At 40.6% G+C, this 24867-nt stretch overlaps 1 protein-coding gene across 3 annotated transcripts in view; it reads right to left on the reverse strand.

The window, feature by feature from the left end:
• LOC144799793 (uncharacterized) overlaps positions 1-24867 on the reverse strand; it is a 436537-nt gene that overhangs the window by 89206 nt on the left and 322464 nt on the right. For all 3 annotated transcript variants that reach the window (XM_078671345.1, XM_078671344.1, XM_078671346.1), the window contains one exon: positions 22956-23169. In XM_078671345.1, the coding sequence (XP_078527471.1) occupies positions 22956-23169 (214 nt within the window). The remainder of the gene's footprint in view (positions 1-22955; positions 23170-24867) is intronic.

Genomic DNA, 24867 nt, shown 5'->3' on the forward strand with positions numbered 1-24867 from the left:
AAATTATATACCATAATTTAGTAAATAAAATCTTACTTTTGACAAACAAGCTGGTCTTGGTTATTCAGAAGTGTAGGTTACTATTAGCTAGATCACGTCGCCAATGGTGGTCATTTAAATGGTAAAGTTTTATTCTAATGACAATATTCTTTTCGCAGATGTATAAAATGTATATAGTTTGTAGATAATGTGTATATAGATTTAATCTGACCACCTGATTCAGTAGGCCCAAAATATGTCAGATTTATAAATGGGTCCATATTTAGTATAGAATTTTGTTTATAGGTTATGAAGTTGGGTAGCGTTGTTTATGATATATTTTCTATAGGCCGCTGGATCAATTCTCTGGTAGCAGAAATTGATGGTTGCTAAGAGTAACCAAGGTAATATGTTGGTTGCTAAGGGTTACTAAAAACGTTATGGTATGGAAATAGGAACGATGTTTTAACACATGTTGAGTTCGTTTTTCGTGCTATCTGTAAGCTATACCGGTATAGATTGTGTGGCGAGAAATTAGTCACGCAAGCCATCTGTTCTGTTTGTAGTGATATCGCCGAGTATCACAAGAGGTATCGCCGTGTACCATAGTGTTGTCGCCGAGCAGCACAGTTTTAGGGCTAGGTCTGAATCTTGTATAGTGAGGGTTTTCTAAGAAATTAAAGCAGCATGAGAATAGGGACAAAGCGCCTTCCATAAAACTCACTGTGATGAGAGTATTAGTTATATCCGAGCTTGAGTGAAGGGTAAATTAGCGTCGGTGCATGATTATCTATAAACAGGTTAGAGTCCTGTACGGGTACATGTTTCATATCTATAAACATGTGAGAGCCCTGTACGGATAACGTCGTTATTTTGCTAACGGTGCATGATTTCTATAAACAGGTGAGAGTCCTGTACGGATTTCATGTGTGTTTGAAATTAGGGAAATTTCAGTGTGAAAGTGCGAGTTTGAATTGTATTTTATGTTCAAGTGGAACTCTTAGAACTTTCACTTCGCGGTGGGTTCAGAGCAAAGCGAGTTCATAATTATATGTGTTAGAAGGGTGGGGTAAGGGTTACTCTACTGACAATTGAATATTATCCTTAGTGTGAATAGCGCCGTCTATTCCGAAGTGTGGATACTTGAATGTATGTAAACTATCCTAAATAGTGAAACGAACAGATGTTGTCTTTATAGTCATTGTTAAAAATTAATTTACACTGAAAAGTGTTCTTAAAATGGCGCTGTGAAAAGATTTTGTGAAGGAGGGGTAAGCGCCAGGAGTGAGAAACGAGAAACCGCAGCTGCTGTGTACGTCACAGAGCAGCGCTGGGATTGGGTGACCTACGTCACAAGCTATATTCTGATTGGCTCTTGAGTCTCTGACGGCCTGTGAGCTGATTGGTCTTTCGGAAAAACTCCAAATTTATTGGTTGAGCAGAAAAGTGACGTAGCTCAACTGTCATTGGCTTGTTGGTGTGTTTCGCGCACGGATTGGTTGTTTTACGGAACATCCCGGAAATATTTTACGAACGATTTTGTGAATTAGATTTAACTCTTAAAAAAATGAGTTATCATTTTAAACATGTTGAGAAAAAGCCAACATTATTTCAGAAGTTTAAGAATTTATTTTCACCTGACAAGAAAATCGAAACGCGAGGTGGTAAACTACTTCATAAGTATAAAACACCTGCAGCGTATATGGAAGGTGAATATGGATATCATACTGTCTTATGGTTCGACAGTTGGAAACGATATACTAAGAACGACGGTGTTTTAACTTGGCCTGATAATGGTTCATTTAATGTAAAAGTCTTAAGAAATGTACGAGAGAAAATGAATGCTCTTGTTCCGAAACCGAGACCAACTCAATTTGAAGCTTTAGTTGAGTGGGAAGACGAGATGTATCAGTTACAAAGAGAAGCTAGTGGAATTAAAAGACCTACTAAAAATCCATCTTGGAAAAGAGAAACTCATGAAGATAGATTACGAATGTGGAGACAGGGAAACATGAGTGAAGGATTGTATTTAATTCATGAAATGGTAATGGGTACTCCTACAGGGAAATCTATGGAAAGTGAATCTGAGGATGCAGTTATGGAAGAAATATATACAACTGCTAGAAAGAATCAGCCTTTGAGACCTCCTAGATCATGGTCTACTCGGGTGGTTTCTACTGAAACTTCACCGAGTGCACCTCCAATTAATGAAGCTCCTAAACTTTATCCAAATAATTGTGAAATCATTGAAACTCCTAGAAGACCAGAATTCGAGAATGCTCGAAATGAAGGTAGACATTTTACAATGGCTCCAAGAGCAAGAGAACCTCCAAAAGATTATATAAGAGAGGCAAGAAATGTTGAGGATGTTGATTATAATGAATATTTAAGATCTAAAGAAGAATTAATAAAAAGAATGACAAAAGGCATGGAAGCTGTGACAGTTCCAGTAACAATTGGTCCTGTTCAACCTGTATTTGACCAAAAGGAAACAAACAAAACTGGATTAACTATTCCTTTAAATACAGAAATTCAAAAGGCTGCTGAAAAATTTTATTCAGACTTATCTGAAATAAACTCTTCTAAATCGAGAATGCCTGATTTAACCTTTAATGAGGATTTATCTCCAAAAACACCAATGGGTGCTATATCAGATATAGGGAGTCCTGAAGTCAGGGTAACCACACCAAAACTTGATGTGGCCAAATTAAAAGCGAATATCGAAGAATTAATAATTGGAACAATTGGTCCAGATAGTTTAAATTACTATCGAGATGATGAACTACTGTTCATTTGTAAAAGCATTCAGTGGAAAACGAAAAACAAATATGATCAACTAGAGGATCTAGCAGCAGAACTTGAAATCGATGTGAGTAAACAAAAGAATTTTGCGAAACATTACAGATTAGACTTTTCAGAAAGTGACATCGAGAGTTTGAACTCAATGGGAAGAATAGTTCATATTAAAGATTTGATCGTCTATATCAAAAAGCTAGGAGAACTGAACAAATGGAGAGTAAAATGGACGAAAAAGAAGGAAGATGAAAGATTGGAAAAATTGTCAAAACAATTTCCAATGAGAGAAATTGCAGGTGGAGGATATGTTCATGTCCCTTGGTCGAGACAGGACATTCTGTTATTTACAAATGACTTTCCAAAAAGGCAAGTCGATAGATTTATTAAAGTGTCAAAAGTTCTGTGGATTGATTTAGATGGATTTTTTGATATTGTCGTTCCATCAGATCTTTGGACAGAATGCAAGATATCGATTAGTTGGCCAAAAACAGAACCTGAGCGAATCAAAGAAACAGGTGCTCCAAATCCACTTGTAATGGATTTTTATGAAAAAGTAATTGTTTGGATGAAAAACAAAATTCCACCCAAAGAAGTCGATTGGGTTAAAATAGAAAGAACAGAACAGGAAACAAAAGAATCAGTTCATTCTTTTTATGAAAGACTACTGTTAATATTTAAACAATACAGTGGTTATGAAAAATTAGATGAAAAAGACATGAGCCATTTTGTCTATAGATTTGTTTATGGACTAAAACCTGAAATTGGAGAAATGATCAGAAATAGTATTGTCGGATGGCAATCACTATCTGTAGATGATATTCTAAGGAAAGCAAAGTATTGTAGCGATGAAATAGAAGTAAAACAGAAGAAGCTGAAGGAGAAAGCCATGTGGGCTCAGGTAAAGGTGGCTGAGCAACAGATTGCCAGCATGGGAAATAAGAACACTAATTTTGTTCAAACTGGAAATACAAACCAGATACAAGGAAAGTTTAAAGGTAATAATTTCCCAAAGAAATTTAGCCCAAAGATTGAGGAGTTGAAACAAAGATTACCTTGTTTTAATTGTGGCGAAATTGGACATTGGAGAGACGAGTGTCCTCATCCTCCTAAAAACTTAAAGAATCCCTTATTGAATTCACAGATGCAGAATGGTGTTGACCTGCAGCGACAGCTACAGATGCAACAGGGGTTAAACGAATTTAATATTCAGCGACAGTTACAGCAACAGCAACAACAACAGGTGAATAATCGTCAAGACCAATTGCCACAACCACCTTTTCCGAATTGTGGGGGAGTTCAAAAATATAATCCAAACGTGGGATTTCAGGGAAGTGAACAGGTAATAAAACCACAAAAACAGCAAAAGCAGCAAAGGGTTCAAATGCAAAATGCTTCACAACAATTTTTATTAGCAGAAAGTCAAGACAGCGATTCTGATGATTATTGTTGACGGTGCCCGAGAGAGGAGGAAGAGTGTGTTGTTGGAGCCACTCTTGAGGTTGACCAGTCTGGTCCTTTTGTAAACGGGAAAGTTAATGATGTAGACATCACTTTTCTAGTGGACACTGGTGCTACCCGTTCTACTGTTAGATCAGTGGAAATTGAAAACCTACCTCTCTCTGGGGATACCATCCAAGTTGTCGGAGTAAGTAATCAACAAATTAAAACTGACTTAACTGATCCAGTACCAGTCGAAATTGGAAATTACAGAGACAAACACAGATTTGTGGTTTGTAATAGTAGTCCAGTAAATCTATTGGGCAGAGACATCCTATGTAAAATGAATTGTAGAATATATTGTTCTCCTGATGGAGTTGAGTTACAAACAATGGAGGAAGATGGTTTATACAGAATGACAATGATGATGATGGAAGCAGAAGAAACAAAATTGTTTCCTGCATTTGAAGAAAAAGATTTACCTGAAGAACTCAAAGAAACAGTGAAATCTGAAATATGGGATTTTACTGGAAATGAGATGGGTCTAATGAAAAACGTAGATCCAGTAAAAATTACATTGAAACAGGGAATAGAATTTCCAAACACTCCACAATATAAAATGAAAACAGAAACAATTGAAGGTATTACACCTATAATTGAAAAATTAATCAAGCAAGGTGTATTAAAGGAAATGGAGAGTAGCTCTTGTAATTCACCAATTATGGGAGTTAAAAAGTCTAACGGAACATTTAGAATCGTACAAGATTTGAGAAAGGTTAATCAAATTGTCGTTCCATGTTGTCCTGTGGTTCCAAATCCAGCAGTAATTCTATTTCAGATTCCACATGATGCTGAATGGTATACAGTCATTGACCTTTGCAATGCATTCTTTACTGTTCCCTTACATCCAGACAGTTATGAAATATTTGCTTTCAGATTCCAAGGTAAGACCCTCGGATGGTCAAGAATCCCTCAGGGCTATACAGAAAGTCCTTCAATTTTTAACGAACTGTTAAAAAGATCCTTAGAAGACCTAGACTTACCTGGTAGGTCTACGCTAGTGCAGTATATTGATGATTTGTTAATAGCTGCAAAGACAAGAGAAAATTGTGTAACAGACACAATAATTCTGTTAAATCGCCTTGCAGAAGAAGGACATAAAGTGTCCCCAGCAAAACTACAGTTTTGCAAACAAGAAGTAAAATATCTTGGTCACAGAATTGCAAAGGGAAAAAGACAAGTAACAATAGAGAGAATAAAAATGATTCAAGCAATGTTACCACCAAGAACACAAAGACAGGTAAGAATGTTCTTGGGAATGGTTGGTTACTGTCGACAATGGATAAGTGGATTTTCAGTAATTGCAAAACCACTACAAAGACTGACAAAGTCAGATGTAAAAGATCCAATTATTCTCAATGATGCTGAGATGGACTCTTTTGAGAACCTGAAAAAGAGCTTATGCCAAGCTCCTGCTTTAGGTATGCCAAATTATGAGAAAGATTTTGAACTGTATTGCAGTGAAAGAGAAGGATGTGCATTATCTGTGTTAATTCAGAAACATGGAAATTTAAAGAAACCTATTGCATACTTCTCTGCAGTTCTTGATCCAATTGCTAAAGCATTACCAGGTTGTTTGAAAGCAGTTGCAGCTACAAGTATCAGCCTCGAACAAAGTGAGGGGATCATTATGGGATTTCCTGTAAAAGTTTTTGTGCCTCATTCAGTTGAAATATTATTGACAAGAGGTAAGACTCAACATTTAACAAGTAGCAGATTGACAAAATATGAGAAAATCATACTGGGAGCAGATAATGTTTCGATTTCAAGATGTTTAAATCTGAATCCTTCTACATTACTGCCTGATTCTGAAATTGTTGATGACATTGAACAGAACATGAATGTTTAGATGTCATGGAATTCTGCACTAAACCAAGAAAAGACATCAAAGACAGACCTTTGTCTGAATCGGATTTTGTCTACTTTGTAGATGGCTCATGCTTAAGATCCGAAGGAGGTGTCTTAAAAGCTTCATATTCAGTTTGTACAGTCGTAGATATTGAAGAAGCATCATGTCTTGAAGGAGTTCGTTCAGCACAAGTGGCTGAATTGATTGCTTTAATTCGTGCATGTGAAATATCAAAGGATATAAGAGTTACCATCATTACTGATAGTCAGTATGGGTACGGAGTTGTGCATGATTATGGACAACTCTGGTCACAGAGAGGATACATGACATCAGCAGGATCACCAATTAAAAATGCAGTTTTCATTAGGAGATTAATTGAAGCAATACAATTTCCAAAAGAAATCGCCATTGTTAAGTGTGCAGCGCACACTAGAGGAACTGATTATATTTCCAAGGGAAATGCCTTCGCAGATGAAACAGCTAAATACTGCGCAAGGAAAAATTATTCATACAATCGGGAGAGGAGTAAAGAAACTGATTCAAATTCATTAATGCTAACAACTGTTGTAGAAACATGGCATGAGATTAGAGATTTACAAAATGAAGCAGAAGATGAAGAAAAAGACTTATGGTTAAGATCAGATTGTAGACCACGTGAAGAAGATGGAGTGTGGGTTTACAAAGATGGCAGAGTAGTCTTACCAAATTGTTTGATCGCTGACATGGCCAGATTATATCATGGTCCAGCACATCTCGGAAGAGATTCTATGGTTAGACTTTTCAGAGAAACATGGTTCAATACCAAGTTTAGAACTATTGCTGAATCTTTTTGTCAAAGGTGTTTGTCATGCCAACAAATGAATCCAAACAGAAAATCAGTGGTGGGGACAGGAATAATTGGTCGAGAAGGTGGTCCCTTTACCAGGTTACAAATGGATTTCATTGAAATGCCCTTACACAATTGTTTGAAATATGTGCTTGTAATTGTATGCTTATTTTCAAGATGGGTAGAGGCTTTTCCTACACGACATTGTGATTCAATTACAGTGGCAAAACTAATGCTCAGAGAAATCATCCCAAGGTACGGTTTTCCAGTCATTATTGAGAGTGATGGAGGAAGCCATTTTGATAACAAACTGATGAAGTTAATTTGTGAAGCTTTGAGCATTGAGCAGAAAATACATTGTGCATACAGACCAGAGGCATCAGGAGTAGTTGAACAAATAAATGGAACAATTAAAAACAGAATTGGAAAAATGTGTCTTGAAACAGGTATTAAGTGGACTGATGCTCTTCCACTTGTTTTGATGTCATTAAGAAGTACACCAGATAAAAAGACAGGTTTGAGTCCTCATGAAATATTAATGGGAAGAGTTATGAGGCAAGCTTTTGTACCTGTAGGTAAACTGTTGAGCATAAATGACAGTGCAATTTTGGATTACTGTAAAAAGTTATCTGATATGGTAACTTCTGTGTCTAATCAGGTGGGAACTGAAGCTCAATCAGATGAAAAGGTTTTGACACATGATCTGAGACCTGGCGATTGGGTCAGAACGAAAGTACATCGGAGAAGGAATTGTCTAGCTCCTAGATGGCAGAAACCTAGGCAAATAATTTTGATCACTACTAATGCTGTAAAGTGCAGAGGATTGAAACGTTGGATTCATCCTAGTCATACTATTCCAGTACCAACTCCTGAGAGTTCTGATGTTGAAAGTGATACTACAGACGATTCTGATTCTGAAGCAGAAGACAAAACAGAAGGTGAAATAATTCCAGATTCTGAAGATCGACAAGAAAGTCGACATCTGGAAACTGTGCCAGTAAATGGAAATTTGACAAGAAAAGACTTGGAAATAATTGAAATAGATTCTGAAGGTGAAGAGAATCTGTTAAAAGGAAAGATAACTGAGGATTCGGTTGTTTCCATTGAAGACAAAGAAGCTGAACAAAAAGAAGTTTCAGACCAGGAGAGTATCGAAAGGCAGAGAACAAACTCTGAAGTAAGGAACAGAAATCCGAAATCTGGGAAGTTGGGGGTAATTGAGGAAGAGGAGGAGAACGAATTACCAAGTACCAGTGACGGAAGACAAAGTGAAGTTCCTGAAGGAGTGAAATTGCCGAATAGAGAAGTTCCTGAGTCAATTGAAATTTCAGACTACGAAACTGAAGAAAGTGACGTGGAAGGTGAAAGTGAAAACAGAAAGAAAAGGACTTGGAAGTCAGAATCAAATAATTCTGAACCAAAGAAGAAGTACGTGAGAAAAGCAGACTACTGGCCAGGTGGAAGATTGAGAGTCAGATTGATCAAAAAGCCAAAAGAACAAGTTGAAGAAATCAGTAGTCAAAAGAGTCCTGGAAAAGAAGTTGGAGTTGGAAGAAAAATTGAAGTGATATCGAGAAAAGGAAAGAGAATAATAAGACCAAATCAAAAATACAAGTCTCCTGAGTGGACTTACTTAGTAATTCCACCTGTTATTGACATATATGATAGTAGTGAAGAAGAAAACGAAATCCAAGAAATTAGTGACAATGATTAACCACTTGGCTGCTAAGGGGTGTGGGAGTGGGTCCATTGACTTTCCATTGAAATCAATGGAAACTCCATGACGAGTTACCCTTGTCATTAGCACTGAAGGGGTTAAGGTACAGAAATATTAAATTGGCAAAAGGCTGAAGAAAATTTGTTAGTTGACACAAGGTCGAAGAAAAACTGTTTAGTTGAAGAAAACTTATGTATGACATAAGGTCGAAGAAATCTTGTTTAGGGTTTTAAAAAAAAAAAAAAAAAAATTTTAAAAGGGGGGTGTAAATATAAATTTAGAATTTTAAAATTTATTTTTATTTTTTTTTTAGGCTAAAATTAACCAAGAATGCCTTATGTTAAGGAGAGCACTTCAAAGTGTTCTGTTTTTAAAAGATGCTGTAAGATGACTCTGGTGTGTCTGCTCATTTTAGTTCTGCTCTGGTTGGTTCTAGCTGTAATTATCCCTTTGGAGATGAATAGAGAATTACACAAAGTTAACTTAACAAGCAAAGCTCTGGTTAGCCAAACTAAACATAGTGCGTCTGCAAAAGTTATTGATCATCAGCCTAACATTCATCAAGATAAATCAATTGGTGATTTTTCAAGTAATACATTCACAAAGCTATTGAGTGAATATGTTAAGGTAATGGATGCAAAAGACTGCTACGTCTGCGTTAAGTTACCTGCTTCTGTTTCTGAGGGAGTAACATATAATATGCTTCCTCTTACTTATGCTGTAACATGTAGTGTATTAACTAGTTTATTTTATCAAACTGGACGTTTAGAATATTACTATTCAAATTATGATGAAATCTTTGCAAATATTAAGATTGATAATGCTTTAAATAAGCATAAGAAAGCAAAACAAATGAGAGAATTTTTCCTTGTTACTAACGAACTCACTTATGAGTATGCTTACAAGAATAATCTAACATGTAAATTAAGTGCTGAAGGAAAGAAATTTTTGAACATGGTTGAGGAGAGAAGAGCAATTTATAAGAGGAATGAATTAGTCAAGCAGACTAAGTCGAGTTTCTGGCAGAAAGAGGATGAGAAATTAAATGGCAAAATGCTTGAAAATATAGCAATTCACATAGACAAACCAGTTAGTGGAAAACTTTGCATTAGAAGAGATAATACACTTTTTGATAACTACTTTGTAGGTGCAAGTAACTGTGAAGATACTTATCAGATTTTGGGAGGTTGGGGATTTAAAGGTGGAAAAGATCCTATCTTTCCTGGGATTTATTTTGTTTGTGGTGACAAAGCCTACTACAACCTTCCAGACCACTGGTATGGAACTTGTTATGTGGGAATTGTTTTTCCTAAAGTGTTTCATGTTGACAGAGATTCAGAAGGATTGTTTAAAATTCATAATTATGTAAATAGAGTTAAAAGAGAAACTTTTACTGAAGTTCTGGGAGATATTTTTCAAGCTGTAATTCCTTTTGTTGGTATAACCCTAAATGCAGGGAGAATCAGAAAATTGTCCACTATAGTTGATAGATTATCAACTGACACAGCTGATGGATTTCAATTAGTGAATGTTGAAGTTATTGCAATTAGATCTATGGTAATTCAAGACCGCCTTGCTTTAGACATACTCCTAGCAAAAGAGGGAGGAGTCTGTGGCATTTTACATGTGCAACATTGTTGTACATATATACCTGATGAAAGTAAGAATATTGAAATGTATATTAAGAATATTACACAAATGCATTCAGAGATAATTCCTTTAGAAGAAGATGATTTTACAGGGAAACTTTCAAAAAGGTTTCAAGCAATTAAAAACTGGTTTCATAATATCGGAAGTTCAATTCTTGGCAAGATTCTGGCACCTTTGATTATAATAGTATTCATTTTTATTTTGACCAAAATAGGTTGTTTGTTACATAAAAGAAAGAAACAGTTGAAAGAAAAGAAAAGAATCTATAAACTCAGAAAAGAAGAAGAAAGAGAGATCGAATTACAGGAGTTACATGGAGAGCGTTATGTTAATTCCAAAGATTATGCAGAAACAGACTTTTAGGTTTACTGATACAAATGAATTTGAATCGATTTCTTAGAAATTTAAATTATCAAAATTTTGAGTGCTGGTGTGGTGATTTGTTAATCACCAGATGAGGGAGTTGATGGAGCGAGATAGAAAACAAAATTTTGTTTAAACTCGTGAAGTCACATTTCCATAACATGAATAATAATATTAATGATTTGTGATATGTCGTGCTAATACAACCTAGATTAAACTTTACACATGGGGGGACTAACATGTGTGCTCATAAACGTGCATAATTGTTGCATCTTTTTGTTCGTGCAAAATAATAAAATAATTTATTGTTTTCGTTTTTGTCATTACTAACTGCTGCAAACTTAAAAGAAGCATGTGCTTGTTTTGCTTTTCCTTGTCTGTGTGATGTCATTTCTACTATTCTAGGTGCATATGAGTCTCATGGAATAACGGAGACTGGTAGATATAAACGCTGCTTTATTTGTTTGCAATGGCTAGGTAACATTTTGATTAATCGGGTGGGTTAATTAATTAGTAAATCTCGGGGTGGATACAGAATCTACATTATTTCTTACATTAATACTTTTCTTGTGTTTGTTTTATACTAGAAAGCTTAAGTTGCCTGTTTTTGGGCCTAGTCACTTGAGTCGCAGAAAAGAGCTGACTTGTAATTCTGCAAAAGTCACGAGACGCCCATGCTGAAATAAATTATTCGTCAAAAGCTGCGTTCACAAAGCAAAAACTAATGTGCTATCGTCATTCTGTCGGACATGGCCAAGGTCGAAAAAGAACATTTTGTCAGTCCTTAACTTGGCATCCGCGGAAGTCAATTGAAAGTCAATGGACGCTGCGAGAATGACTTTATACAATTGTTGCAACATAAGGAAGCTCCTGGTTGCACTCGGAAGGGACAATGGTCTCTAACAAATATGATTTAATGGAAGTTTTGAAAAGTGGGTGACATGTCACTTGTCACTCTCAGCCAATGGGACGTCGAAGATTTCTGAAAACTTTCCTTTGCGTAGTTTAGTTAGCATAGAAAGGTATAAAAAGTCATGCCCCTAGGGATGGGCTGGCTGCTGCTTTCTGACTTTCCGATGAGGGTGAAGTGCTGCTGGACTTTGCGTGGAGCACGTAAGAATCCTCAAAGAACTTTACTTTAATTTCTATCTATTTAGCTCAGTTAGGGAATTAGGTTTTAGAAATGCTAAACTTTAAATATTCACTTTAAATTTAATTCATTTTGCTTAAATTGTATTTTTCTCATATTTCTTTACAATCATGCTTGCTTTATTGCAAATAAAATTCATTTATAAAACTATCAAATTATATACCATAATTTAGTAAATAAAATCTTACTTTTGACAAACAAGCTGGTCTTGGTTATTCAGAAGTGTAGGTTACTATTAGCTAGATCACGTCGCCAATGGTGGTCATTTAAATGGTAAAGTTTTATTCTAATGACAATATTCTTTTCGCAGATGTATAAAATGTATATAGTTTGTAGATAATGTGTATATAGATTTAATCTGACCACCTGATTCAGTAGGCCCAAAATATGTCAGATTTATAAATGGGTCCATATTTAGTATAGAATTTTGTTTATAGGTTATGAAGTTGGGTAGCGTTGTTTATGATATATTTTCTATAGGCCGCTGGATCAGCATCTCACAGGGAAAACCAGGACGGGTTTCCCAGCGGTCTACAGCGCCAGGACACTCGGGTAGAGTAACAGTGCGCTTTACAAGTATCCCACATTTACATTTACACACAGAGCCGCACCCGAGCACTTCACAGGTCTTTAAAAGACCTCCCTTTCCCTCCCTCCCTCTCCGTCATCTCAGCCTGCCTGCCTATGCCCCGGCTGAGACAGCTTCGGGCACACACACACAGAGCCGCACCCGAGCACTTCACAGGTCTTTAAAAGACCATTCGCGTGTTAATGAGGCTGTGTTGTATTTCACCTTTTAGCGCTGCAGCTCCACTCTGACTATGGCTGGCCCCCACAGAGCAGCAGAGTCTCCGAGTCACACTGGTAGACGTCTGAAAGGTCCGCGGGCAGCCAGGGAAGGCTTGCCGGGCCGCTGGTAGCCCGCGGGCTGTACTATGAGTACCCGTGCCATAGACAGAGCCACTTGAATTATGCTGGGCTGCAACTGCGTTGTTTTGCGCATCATTATGTATTTGCCGCATTTTACACATAATCCATCCTCTGCAGCATAATTTTAAAAGAAATGTGTTTTCTCTTTCAAATGGATCAAATGTTACTAAGCGCACAGCAAATGTGCACTTGGACACTGTACCTATTGTGTTGATATGAGGTTGTTGGCCAGGATGTTTATTGTTGCTCTTGCATAAACAATAAAAGTGTGGTTATCAAAAATCACAGCAACTTGTATTGCCACACAGTGGAAGGCCCTTCCCAAACGTTGACTTGTCATGTCTCAGTTTCTTATTACTGTATTTGGGTGTTAAACTGGTACTATTGCCCATGCAGTGATGACGTGTAAAAATGACAAAATGTGCCACATTATGCTGCGTAATTTGCCTTTTCTTGCCACATGATTTAGTCAATACTTGCAGCATGATTGGATCTTTCCCTGCCATATAATTCCAGAGTCCTTGCCTCTAGCTTAGATGATAATACAAGGATGTTGGTTGTTATGTTCTCTGTCTATAAATGGTTGAGGTGAGTGTTATATGACATAGCATCTATAGGAAACAGTAGAATCTCTACTTAACGTAATTTTTAGAAATTGGCATTTATAGATTGAATGGTAATTGATTTTAAAGATATTTTTGTTTTGTTTTCAGGACTATAGTGTTGTGTGAGTTTGTAATGATGGAACCTTTGTGACTCCTGATGGACTCCATAGAACTGTGATGTAATCATTAGAATGAAGTGAAAACAAGTTTATAATGTTGAGGTTGCAGTTATACACAGAAAAATAAAGACTTGTTATGCTAAGCTCCATTTGTATAAAAAACTATGCAAAAACGTAGCAAAAAAACAATGGATTTAGGCCCAGATCTCTGTGCTGGGGTGAATGTATGACATTGTTCTGCATTCTGTCCATCACCTGTTGTTTTTGCAAGCTCCATTTGTGTGGCATAATCATTGGCTAGTACCCTGGCTGGGGAGGGTGCTACAACTGGCAAAAGTAACAGGAAGATGGACAGTGCTCTCCCAGAGAGTTTGCCGTGTTCCAGCAAGCTGCTTGTGCATGCCACGTGTGCCTCCCTCGAAGTGTGGAATCAACATCTGGCGTATTTGGAGTCAAAGCGCAGCCCCAGTTCTGTGTAAAGCATTTGAAGTTAATGAAAGCTTCAGTGAGAAGTCTACAGATCGGTGGCTGAGAACCAGTGGGAAAGGCCGCAAAGAGAGGTACTGCGCAACTATGCAACTCAAATTTTTACATTACTGCGGATTGATACCGCTGCGAACCGAAGCATTGTGAGGCAGTGATCAACCAGGTGGCAGGCAGTACAAAGAGACGCTTACAAGCAACATAAATCAAATACAAGAAACTGCTTACCAGAACTGAGTAAAGAGAGTCATTGTGCCGCAGTGCTGGAGGGAGTGACCCCAGAGTACGCACCCAAGTTGTGCTTGCGGAGCTGTCCGTACCCAAAGCGGCAAATCACCAAAGCTGCCCAATAGTAGCTCAGAATAACTCCCACATTCTCCTGAAAGTAAAGGGCTCCCATGGGACACGAGGGAGGTCACGGTTCCACGGGCTGTCAAAGATGGCCCTAAGGCCAGCACAGCACAGGGCCTTAGAGATAGATGGTTTGGATTAAACAGGTACTAGCAGGCAGCAGATGGTGTCGGAAAGAAATCCACCCTCAGCGTCAGCCAATCTTGAAAATTGTTACAATGCTGTTGCCTTCTTGAAAACACCACAGCCATTCGATACCGCCAAAAAGCTGAATATTGGTGACAGGTGGACTGCCTGGATTATTTGATGATTTCATTGATGCATGTGATTGAAGAATTAGATAAAAGATTATCAAGTACCTTAGGAATCTTGCTGGTGATATTGTAAAGGAAGCCAAAAAAGAAAAAACATCGGGCTGATGAATTTACATCCAGTCAAATCAAAGCAGCCTTGAATCTCAAGTTCAATCCAATGTCAAATGGAGATTACAAAAGGTGCATCTTTAGTCAAGAATGACAGAAAGCCAGTGAGACCATTGACAAATTTGTTGAGAGACTGGATGCACTCATAAATCACTGTAAGTTCAATTAATTTAATGATGATGACGCTATACAGCTCAGAGTGATTGACGGGTGCCTGTCAGATTCGTTCACACAATGAATGCTGAGAGATACTTTTAGTCTGGAACAAATTGTCATGGCTGCCTGAGCTGAAGAGTGTGCTGACTGAAAGCCTACGCACATGAGTGCTGGAGGTGCCCAAAATGAGTCAGTTATGAATGTGACAAGTTAGCCAAAGCACAAGGCCCGAAAGATTCAGAGTGAATTCTCCATAGAAGAAGTTGTGCTTTTGGTGTGGATTTTCATATACCACAGAAAGTTAAATGTGCCACCATTGGGAAAATCTGCAAAGGCTGTGGAAAGGAGAACAATTTTGTAATGGTTTGCACGGTGAAGGAAAAGTGAGTGCATCAGGGTGCAAAGACAAAATGGCCACATGAGCATTCCAAAAGCGACGTTCGACGCTCGCCCATAAGGCCAAGCAACCACATCAACTGAGGGAAATAGGCACCAAACAAAGCCGATCAACATCTAAATGATCATCAAACAGTTCTTCTGTCTCAATGTCCAGTGAAAGTGACGAAGATGGTTGTGCCATGTCGATCTTTACCTCAGAGAAAGGTGTGCATGTTGGACTGGCCGCATGTAAGGAAAAATACCGGTCCGAGAGAAGTTGAGAGCAACAAAGTCATTCTAAATTGTCTGAAAATCACACTAAAAGTCAATGGCTGATCAATACCTTTCATTATTAATAGTGGTGCATCAATAAATATTATGCCTGAAGAGAAATATAATGAACTGTATCCATTGCCCTAACTTAAGCCATTGAAAATTAAAGTATATACCTCAGCTGCATGTACGGTATTAAAACATCAAGGCTCATTTGTAGCAACAATGAATAATAAGAAAACAAAAGTACAAGCACCCATTCATGTACTTCAAGGTATGGCGTCAACCACCTGTTTACTCTGCTTCAGCTCAGCTGCTGATAAGCGACTGATATCCATGTACTATAACATGAATGCTCATCACAAAATAGTATGTCAAAACCCTTCACTGTTTCATGGGTTGGGAAGATTCAAGACTATGAAAGTTCAATTACACATCAATGAGGACGTCCATCCTATTGCTTAAAAGACACAGACAAATTGCCTTTCACTTACAGGAAGCTGTTGAAAAAGAAGGTAAAAACCTTACTCAAACATGGTATCATTGAGCGTTCCACTGGTCCAACTCCATGGGTTTCTCCCTTAGTCATAGTACACAAAAAGAACAGTGAAGGAGCTGTACGCATCTGCATGGATATGTGTCAAGAGAACAAGGGAATTGAAAGAGAAGGACATCCAGATCGCACATTGCCAACATGATAACACAACTGGATAGTGAATAAAGGATATCATAAGTTGGAACTCGAGGAGAATTGCAGGTATATTACAACCTTTTCTACACATGTTGGTCTGTTCTGTTGCCAGTGACTACGTTTTGGTATGTCATCAGCTGCGGAGCTTTTCCAAGATGTCATTCAACGTATTATGCAGCCTCTCATGAATGCTTTTGATTATAGTGATGACATAATGGTTTTCGGAGCTATATAGAAGGAGCACGACAAAGCTCGCACACAAGTGTGTCAGATGTTCGCTGATACCGGTTTAACTTTGAATGCAGAGAAATGTGAGTTCCATAGGACAAAGTAAAAAATCTTTGGCCACATCTTTTCTGGAGGAAGCATGACACTCAATCCAGCAAAACTGCAAGCACTATCAACTGCCAGTCCCCTGCAAGATGTTTCCATGTTATGTTCATTCCTTGGAATAGCCAGCTATTGCTCTGGATACATTCAAGACTTTGCAACTGTCTGTGCGCTATTAAGAGACTTGACAAAAAGTATGTTTCTATCCTTTGGTCACATGAATGTGAGCAAAGCTTCCAGAAAATCAAACAAGCTATTTAGAACCCTTCTGAAAGGGCCTACTTTGATCCAATGCTTCATACTGAGGTTGTTGTTGATGCTTACCCTGTCAGGTTAGGAGTCATCCTTGCCCAGCACAGCAGACACCCAAATGCTCCAAGACGGATTGTGGCATATGTAACTCGAAGTTTGTCCTAATATGAACACGCTTATTCACAACCTGAGAAAGAAAGCTTAACAATGGTGCGGGCTTGAGAACATTTCCACGTATTCCTGCATGGGAAGCATTTCACGCTTGAGACAGATCATCAGCCATTGTTGACTATCTTTTGCAATCAAAAGATGCCTCCTTGCATTGAATGTTGAGGTCTGTGATTGCAAGAATACAACTACACCATCGTGCATCATCCAGGGAAAGATCGAAACCCTGCTGACTACTTCTCACAAATGCCTCTATTATGCCCTGGCAGCCCTTCTAAGATGGCTGAAGCTTCATCGTGAAATCAAGCACCCCAGCCACTATTTCTTTGGAATAAATTGTCACTGCCATGAGTGAAGATAGTGACATGCTGAAACTCAAAGACATTATTACACATCAGTCTTGGTACCAGCACTTTCTAACTCTTACCAGTGACAGTGAATAACAGAAGTTCAAAAATGTCAAAGATTAACTGTACGTTACTCAGGAAGTGATTATTCCAAGAGATTCAAGGATCGTCATTCCGGAGAGTCTGCGACAATAGATAATGGAAGTGGCCAATAAAGGACATTGTGGAATTATTGCCACTAAACAAGCTTATTGGGACCGTGTCTGGTTTCCATATCTCAATGAGAGAGCTGAAAGAGAATAAAAGGTTTATCTTCTATGTAACTGACTCTCATCAAAAACCACTCAATACCCCTTAAACATGTCAGCGTTGCCAACACATGCATGGACAAGAATTGCCGTTGACTTCTTTGGTCCTCTTGACAACAGACATCACCTGATGGTGATAGTTGATGAATACTCCCATTTTCCATTAATAAAAGATCTCTCACGTATCACTCAAGAACGTGTGATTGAGAGATTAGACAGCATGTTTGCGACGTAGGTTGTTTCTGCGATCTTAAAGTCTGACATCGGCTCATCTTTCAACGTTCGAGAATGCGGATAGAGACACTACATCCGAGCCCTGAGATTGGACAGAGCAGATGGCCTTTCTTTCTCATGAATTGCAAGATACTCTACGGATGTTCGTATGTTTAAAGGATGCCAATTAATGTGACCTTATTATCTTGGGAGGGACACCCCAGAGATTAGCCCTGCTGAATTGGCGTGTTTTCCGTCCTCTACCTGCTGGAGTTCACGCGCCCAACAAACTCTTCATCCAATCCCCATATTGGGATGATTTATGGTGCCCCCACTGTCCATCATCACCTTTTGTATCGCTTTGTTTGCCCTAAGTTGGCAGGGTATGCTCAGACGTGAGTCCCTTGCTCACTTTGCCACTGTATTCAAGATAGCCTGGCTGATGAGGATTATGAATCCGAAACCGATCACAGGATGCTTGTTTCCGGTCCAGGGAAGACATGGCTTGGCAGTTCGGACTAACTGTTCCCATGAGGCACAGGGTCAGACTGATTTGCATATGGCCGTGTCTGAACTGGGGTGGCAGAGTGAGCTAAAGAATGGTGATGAATTAAACCCAGATCAGTTGACTGGAGGTGAGTGTTTGATTTGCTCAAACTCTTGGTCAATCATCACCTTTTGTATCGCTTTGTTTGCCCTAAGTTGGCAGGGTATGCTCAGACGTGAGTCCCTTGCTCACTTTGCCACTGGATTCAAGATAGCCTGGCTGATGAGGATTATGAATCCAAAACCGGTCCCAGGATGCTTGTTTCCGGTCCAGGGAAGACATGGCTTGGCACTTCAGTCTGGACTGTTCCCATGCGGCACAGGGTCAGACTGATTTGCATATGGCCATGTCTGAACTGGGGTGGCAGAGTGAGCTAAAGAATGGTGATGTATTAAACCCAGATCAGTTGACTGGGGGTGAGTGTTTGATTTGCTCAAACGCTCCGTCCGTCATCACCTTTTGTATCGCCCCCCACCTCCCTTTCACTTCAGTCCTGAGGAAGACCCCCTATAAGGAATTTAGAAACCTACAGTTTATTTGGGGTCAAAACGTCGACATTTTTACTGCCTGCCAGCTTAATCTACAGCGATTTTGCACTGTGATACCTCCAAACATGGCAACATATTATTGTCTTGATTGATGTAGCTTGAGTTTGAGCCTATGTTTGTCTTATGTTAAGAACTATATGATCTGCACACTATTTTCTCTATATACCCACCTGGTGTGTCGTCAGCCAATCCACAGCCTCCTTAAAATCTCTGGAGACCTGTGCTAAGATGCAGAATGGTGTCCACCCTTCCACCCAATCCACCAGGTCTGTGGAGACCAAACAAGAGGCTGGTCAACTGGGGAGACACTTCTTGGCATCAAAGCAGAGAAAACATGTTTTGGATTTTACTGCTTTGACATAACAGCAGTAAAACGAAGTGAATTCAGTGTTCACAATGAAGGCTTCCAATGAAAACCATACACAACGCAGACAATCATTTTTGTAATAAAAGGGAAGATGCCTAGTCTAACCAGTGAAAAGAAATGTACAAATACCCTTGATTAATTTCTTAAAGAACGTGTATGATAAAAGACAAATGACCCGCTCACGTAACAGAAAAGAGTTTGACCAGAAATGTAAGAGAGAATCGACAATGGAAAAAAAAAACGCCTTCAGGCCATCAGCATGTCAACACAAGCCAAAGAGCTGTAGCTGGGAAAACTAGCATTACAGCATAAATGAGAATTCTAAATAAACTTGCATAAAGAACGGAATGTTTTTTCCTGTTTAATTTAAAGCGGAAACATTCTAGAAAACCATACAAACCAGTTCCTGCAGTTGCATTTTATGTGGCAAAACCTCTGTGCATTTCCCACAGTGGGCTAGACTGAGAACCAAAAGCAGCCCTGGGAAAAGATGCTCAAACCAGCACCTCCCTTCATCTACTCCTACAAGCCGTCTCTTTCTATTCACCATTGTCTCATCTCTCTCTCTCTCGCTCTTCTACCTATCTGATCGCTTTCACTCTTCCTTACCCCTCGATCCCTCCAGTTCCGACTGTTCTTCTCAACGAGTGGTGGGGCGGTGTTCAGTGAGGGTTTAAATAACAAAATTGCCTGATGACCGCGTGACCCGCAGGGGAACATGGGCGGGACAGCGGTTTAGTCCCACCCGGCAGAAACTCCAGCCAACGCTGATAGGGCGCCCCGCGTTCACCTATCACAGGCCAGGGGAGGGCCTTCAGGTGGGAGGGGCGAACCCACTATATCCACCAAGGTGGCCTAGGCTCTGCCTCTCGTTCTCCCAGTTTCCCACGGCTCAAGTGCTGTTGATATCATCGCGTTACAGTCGCGGGACACTCTTTTCCTTCTCCTCTGGTCGCCGTCCAGAGGTCCGGTCTTGCGTCGATGTGATGAGTCCGGTGGTCGTGCCGAGGAGTTGCCGTGAAATTAGGACGTCGGGTCCCTGGTTTGTCTCGGGCACGTGGTGAGTGGCGGGGGGCCGGTGTCGTAAGCTCTATGTGTTTAAATGTCGGCCGTTTTGCGCTTCTCTGGCATGGGGGGCATGTGGGTGCCCGTCCGGTTTCGCGCATGCTGAGGAGCATAGCGAGTGTGTGGCAGAGGGAATGGAGCAATTTGTTAGGGGCACTGTGCCCTCGGCGGTTGCAGAGAAGTGTGGCACTCGGGTTAGAGCGGCGGTCTCTGGAACAGAGAACGGGCCTGGCGGCAGGGATAATTCTCGCATCGGCGCCTACTTTGCAACTGTTAGAGTTAAGGGGTTGAAATGGCATATGCGACGGGATGTCGGAGCGAATACTTTGGGTGTGCGCTGGTCTAAAAATAGGGGGGTTTCGGGCGTCCATGCGGTGATTTCGATTCCGCACTGTGGGGTACCACGCTTCCTAATGCCTTGCCGGATAGCTTTACGGACGAACGTTTTAGAGGCCCTCGGCAGTTATCGGTGTATATGGTATGTTTTCAGAGGATCAATGTGCGTCGCTTATATGGTATGTTGTTAGAGGATCAGTGAGCGTTGCTTTCTTTCAGTTTTGCCCGCCTTGCATGCAGTTCACAAAACGGACTTCCGAGGGTATCCCACGTGGCTATTCTTACGTGCATGAATTTATTGTGTGATCTCGTTATTAAGCCCCAGTGGGAGCGTGTTTCATCAAGTGTGCGCCTTTATGTGTCGCTGTGCGCAGATGGAATTGGACAGTTTGGTAGGCACGACGGGTCGAGTGGGGGGTAGAGTACATGTGGAAGCCGTTGGGACTTCCAATGCTTTTGCCAGTGCCACGATGGGGACCCCCCCCTATGGATATTAGTGCCTTCCATATTTCAATATGGACTCGGCACGTGCGCCTCTTGCTACAGCCTTTGTATTGGCATACCGCGCGCGAGATTAGGAGTGCATCCCTTCCCGTGCGCAATGGTGTTGATGGGCCCCCTCGCTATCAAAGGGTGTATAGTATCATTGGCCTTGGTATTTCGTCGGTCAATTGAGTGCCTTGTTTATTTGTAAGTGTGGCTTGCATACGTCAAGGCAATGGATGAGCCTTACGTGCGCAATGTATAGTGCGATTGTTTTATTTACTCCTGGCATTAGATAATTGTGCGTGAAGGTTCAGCCCACTATGAGTGTAAATGTATGCTGCGACCGTAATTACAATGGGAGCATAGTATCAGTGGGCCCAGTATCGCGAGGCCCGATATTCTCGTTTTCATGCTAACGCTTCACATTTCCGCGTTTCTCATCTGCTGTGTTGGGGTGTATGGTGCGGTTTCCCTGTGCAACATGTTCGAAAAATGTCAGTTATATTATCGCTTTTTCTATGTATGTCCATGTATGGAGTATCAGGTCGTTATGCTTGTGCGGGGCTGCAGTGTATTTAACGGCCATTTTGTCACGCCATATGTAGGTGGGAGGCCGTCGAGCAATTTCATTGATCTAACGCTTTACCGCGACGGCGCCCCGTTAGTCCTTCGGGCGGTCGGGGGGCCTGAACCGACCGGGGGTGTGCCACACCGCTCCGCCCCGACAGGGGGGGTGGGGCGGGAAGATAACAAAGTTGGTAATATGCTGCACCGTCTGAGCATCGACTCGCCATGCAAGATGGCTCCTTAGGCATGCGGGACAGCGAGGGGCTGCCTGCTTGGATCGCCCATAATATGACCCACCTAAACGTCATACGTGTGTTGTATGAAATAAACCTGCAACGGTTCTTCTCCATAATCATGTCTCCAGAGTTTCATTGGGGAGGAAGTGTGTACATGTACAGGCGGGCGGGAGTGAATGGCGGTGTGGGCACTAAAAGCACGTACGTGCTTCTTCTGTCAAAGGGTTCTTCTGCTCTGGCCGGACTCCGATTCCTCGGGGGCTGGTGCACATTGCCAGGCTCTGAGACACCAATGACTGTGCTGCTCTCATACTGGTAATACAGCATGAGAGAGCAGTGCCATGAATGGCCTGAGTGGGCTGCTTTGACTAGCTCAGGTCTTAGGAGCCTGTGCCTCTACTCCACCCGGCTGTACAGTGCAGCTCGGGTGGAGAGAGATCATTGCATAACGGCTTGGCCACCCTTAGACAGCTGGCCAAATCGTCATGAACACTTACAGTGTGCAATACTCCTCCCCCTGCTCTCATCATGGCCCCGCCCCACCCAGACTTGGCTTGCTGGCTCAAGCATGGAAAGAAAAATAAGATGATAATAGAATTGGTTTTTTTATCATTTTATTTTTCCCTCCCTCAGCTGGCTGTCAGCAGGGGGGTGCGACGCTCCTCCACCATAGCGTAGGAGCTGCCACTCCATCCTTCTCTCCCCCACCCCCCTCTCTCTCTCTCTCTCTTGAAGCCTCCCCGTGCCTGCCGCAATTGACCTCTGGTCGCCCAAGAAATTAACAGAGGCACCTGGAGTGGTCCAGGGCTTTCAAATCCGATCTCCAACGGTCCCGGACCACCATGGAAATGCCCAGCGGAATAAAAGACCTGTCTGGCCCTGTTTCCACATGATCCCATGCTGGTAAAATGCACAAAAATCACTAAAAAGGCAGGTGAACACAAACTCACCAGTGTCGAAGTTCAGCACTCGAGCAGCCTCTCCTTCTATGGCCACTGCTATGTTGTCTCCCTCTATGTAGGCAGCTGTGGCTTTCCTGTGAGACAGCATCACCTCGAATAACTTGCGACTGCACTGCAGGTGATGGAGGGCGAGGTCATTGACTCTGGGTTCGATGTCAGCCTTGTAAGCGTTGAAGGACTGGTGGAAGATGTTCTTCATTATCTGCAACAACAAACACTTTTATAGGAGCTCACTATTAGGTTGAACTGTAGAAGAAATAGTACACAACTCATCAGCTGAAGAGGGTCACTTACTAATGTTTCGCACATGGTGCAAAGCATTGCAATGCGGCGTAAAGTGATACAAAGCATTGCGCCAATTTATTTACCATTATAAAAGTCTGCAGGCACAGCAGGGAATTGTGCAGTGCAGCGTTAGCACACATGCAAACCTTAGTGAATAACCACACAAAAGTTCATGTTAGAATGTGCCAAGTGTCTTATTTGTATTTGAAGCCAGAACATACTTTGGGCTGGGAATGAGACTTTGGGGCATATTAGCAAGAACCTCGTTAAAACTATTGCTGTTTTAGCTGCAGGAAACTGCAGCTAAAACAGCGATAATGGGCTTGCTAAAATGCGTTATAAATAATTCCAATAGAAGCCCAGGTTAGATGTCCTGCACATCTAACCTGGGCTTTTATTGGAATTCTATAATCCATATTATCAAGCCCATTATCGCCGTTTTAGCGGCAGTTTCCTGCCGCTAAAACGGCGATAATTTTAACAAGGTTCTTGCTAATATGCCCCTTTATTTTTACTTGACACATATTTGACACCGTGCCACAGTTTTACAGTTGGATTTTTGCAGGAAAATGGCTCCCATGGGATTACAATGTTCTCTGCTTTTTCTAAAAGAGTTAATAAAATTGCATGCACAAACATTGCCCAAGAGATTATGATTGGAGCCCATGCTCAAAAATGAAAGGTAAGAAAGACAGTGCCTGTGAGTGACATGAGTCAAAAACAACAATGGTAACACATGCTCACAGAGTGCTCCAGAAACAGCAATCATTGTGGAATAATAATTCATACTTTCAGTAGGAATGCTAAAATATCTTGGGCTAATTCAAAGAGACAATGGGAAATTTGATTAACGTACTCTTCGTGTAGTTTGCCTAATTTACATTCCTTATCCAGAGTTACAAGTAGTATAGTGCAAATATGTATTTATGTAATCTGAGAACATTTTGGGCCCTGACCCCGCTGTGACAGAGAGTCTAAAGTGAGAAGCAAACAGATATGGGCCAATTCACCAAGCTTTCTTTGGAGGCTATGTGAGCTTCATGCCTGTAAATTCATACACTCACACTAAAAAAGTCACACCTACTGACAGACAATATATTTGTGAATCAGACATGCATATTTGATGAGTTTTCGGTGAAAGACAAACACATGAAGAGGCATATTTACAAAGAGTTCACACAATGCAGGCAGTTGCTGGTCTGTGTTGCGAATGGGAAAGAGCAGATCTGTACATCACTAGTGGACCGATTTCGGCACCACAAAGCTGCACAGCCACCTATTGGCTTGAATCTAATACATTTAATGTGTATCCATTCTTTTAATTTCTCATGTATTCCCTTTTCTTTCATTTTAATCCTTGTTTACTCTTCTGTTCAATCCATTTTATCCAGTTTGTTATACCATCCAAATTCCACAGAATCTCATGTCATTTTTTTATTGCGTAAGCCCTAAGCATTTTAGGAGTAACACTCCTTTTGTTAGGGGCATCCTGACATGCTTGCAGAACATCAAGTTAAAATAATGGTTTCTCGTTTGTCTATCTCCGTATACAACCAAAGATTACATCTCTTCTGTTTATCTGGCGTGCCATAGCGCGCGTATTCTGTTCGAATAC

This window comes from Lissotriton helveticus, chromosome 12, assembly GCF_964261635.1.
Source record: "Lissotriton helveticus chromosome 12, aLisHel1.1, whole genome shotgun sequence".
In the NCBI taxonomy this organism is placed as follows: Eukaryota; Metazoa; Chordata; class Amphibia; order Caudata; family Salamandridae; genus Lissotriton; species Lissotriton helveticus.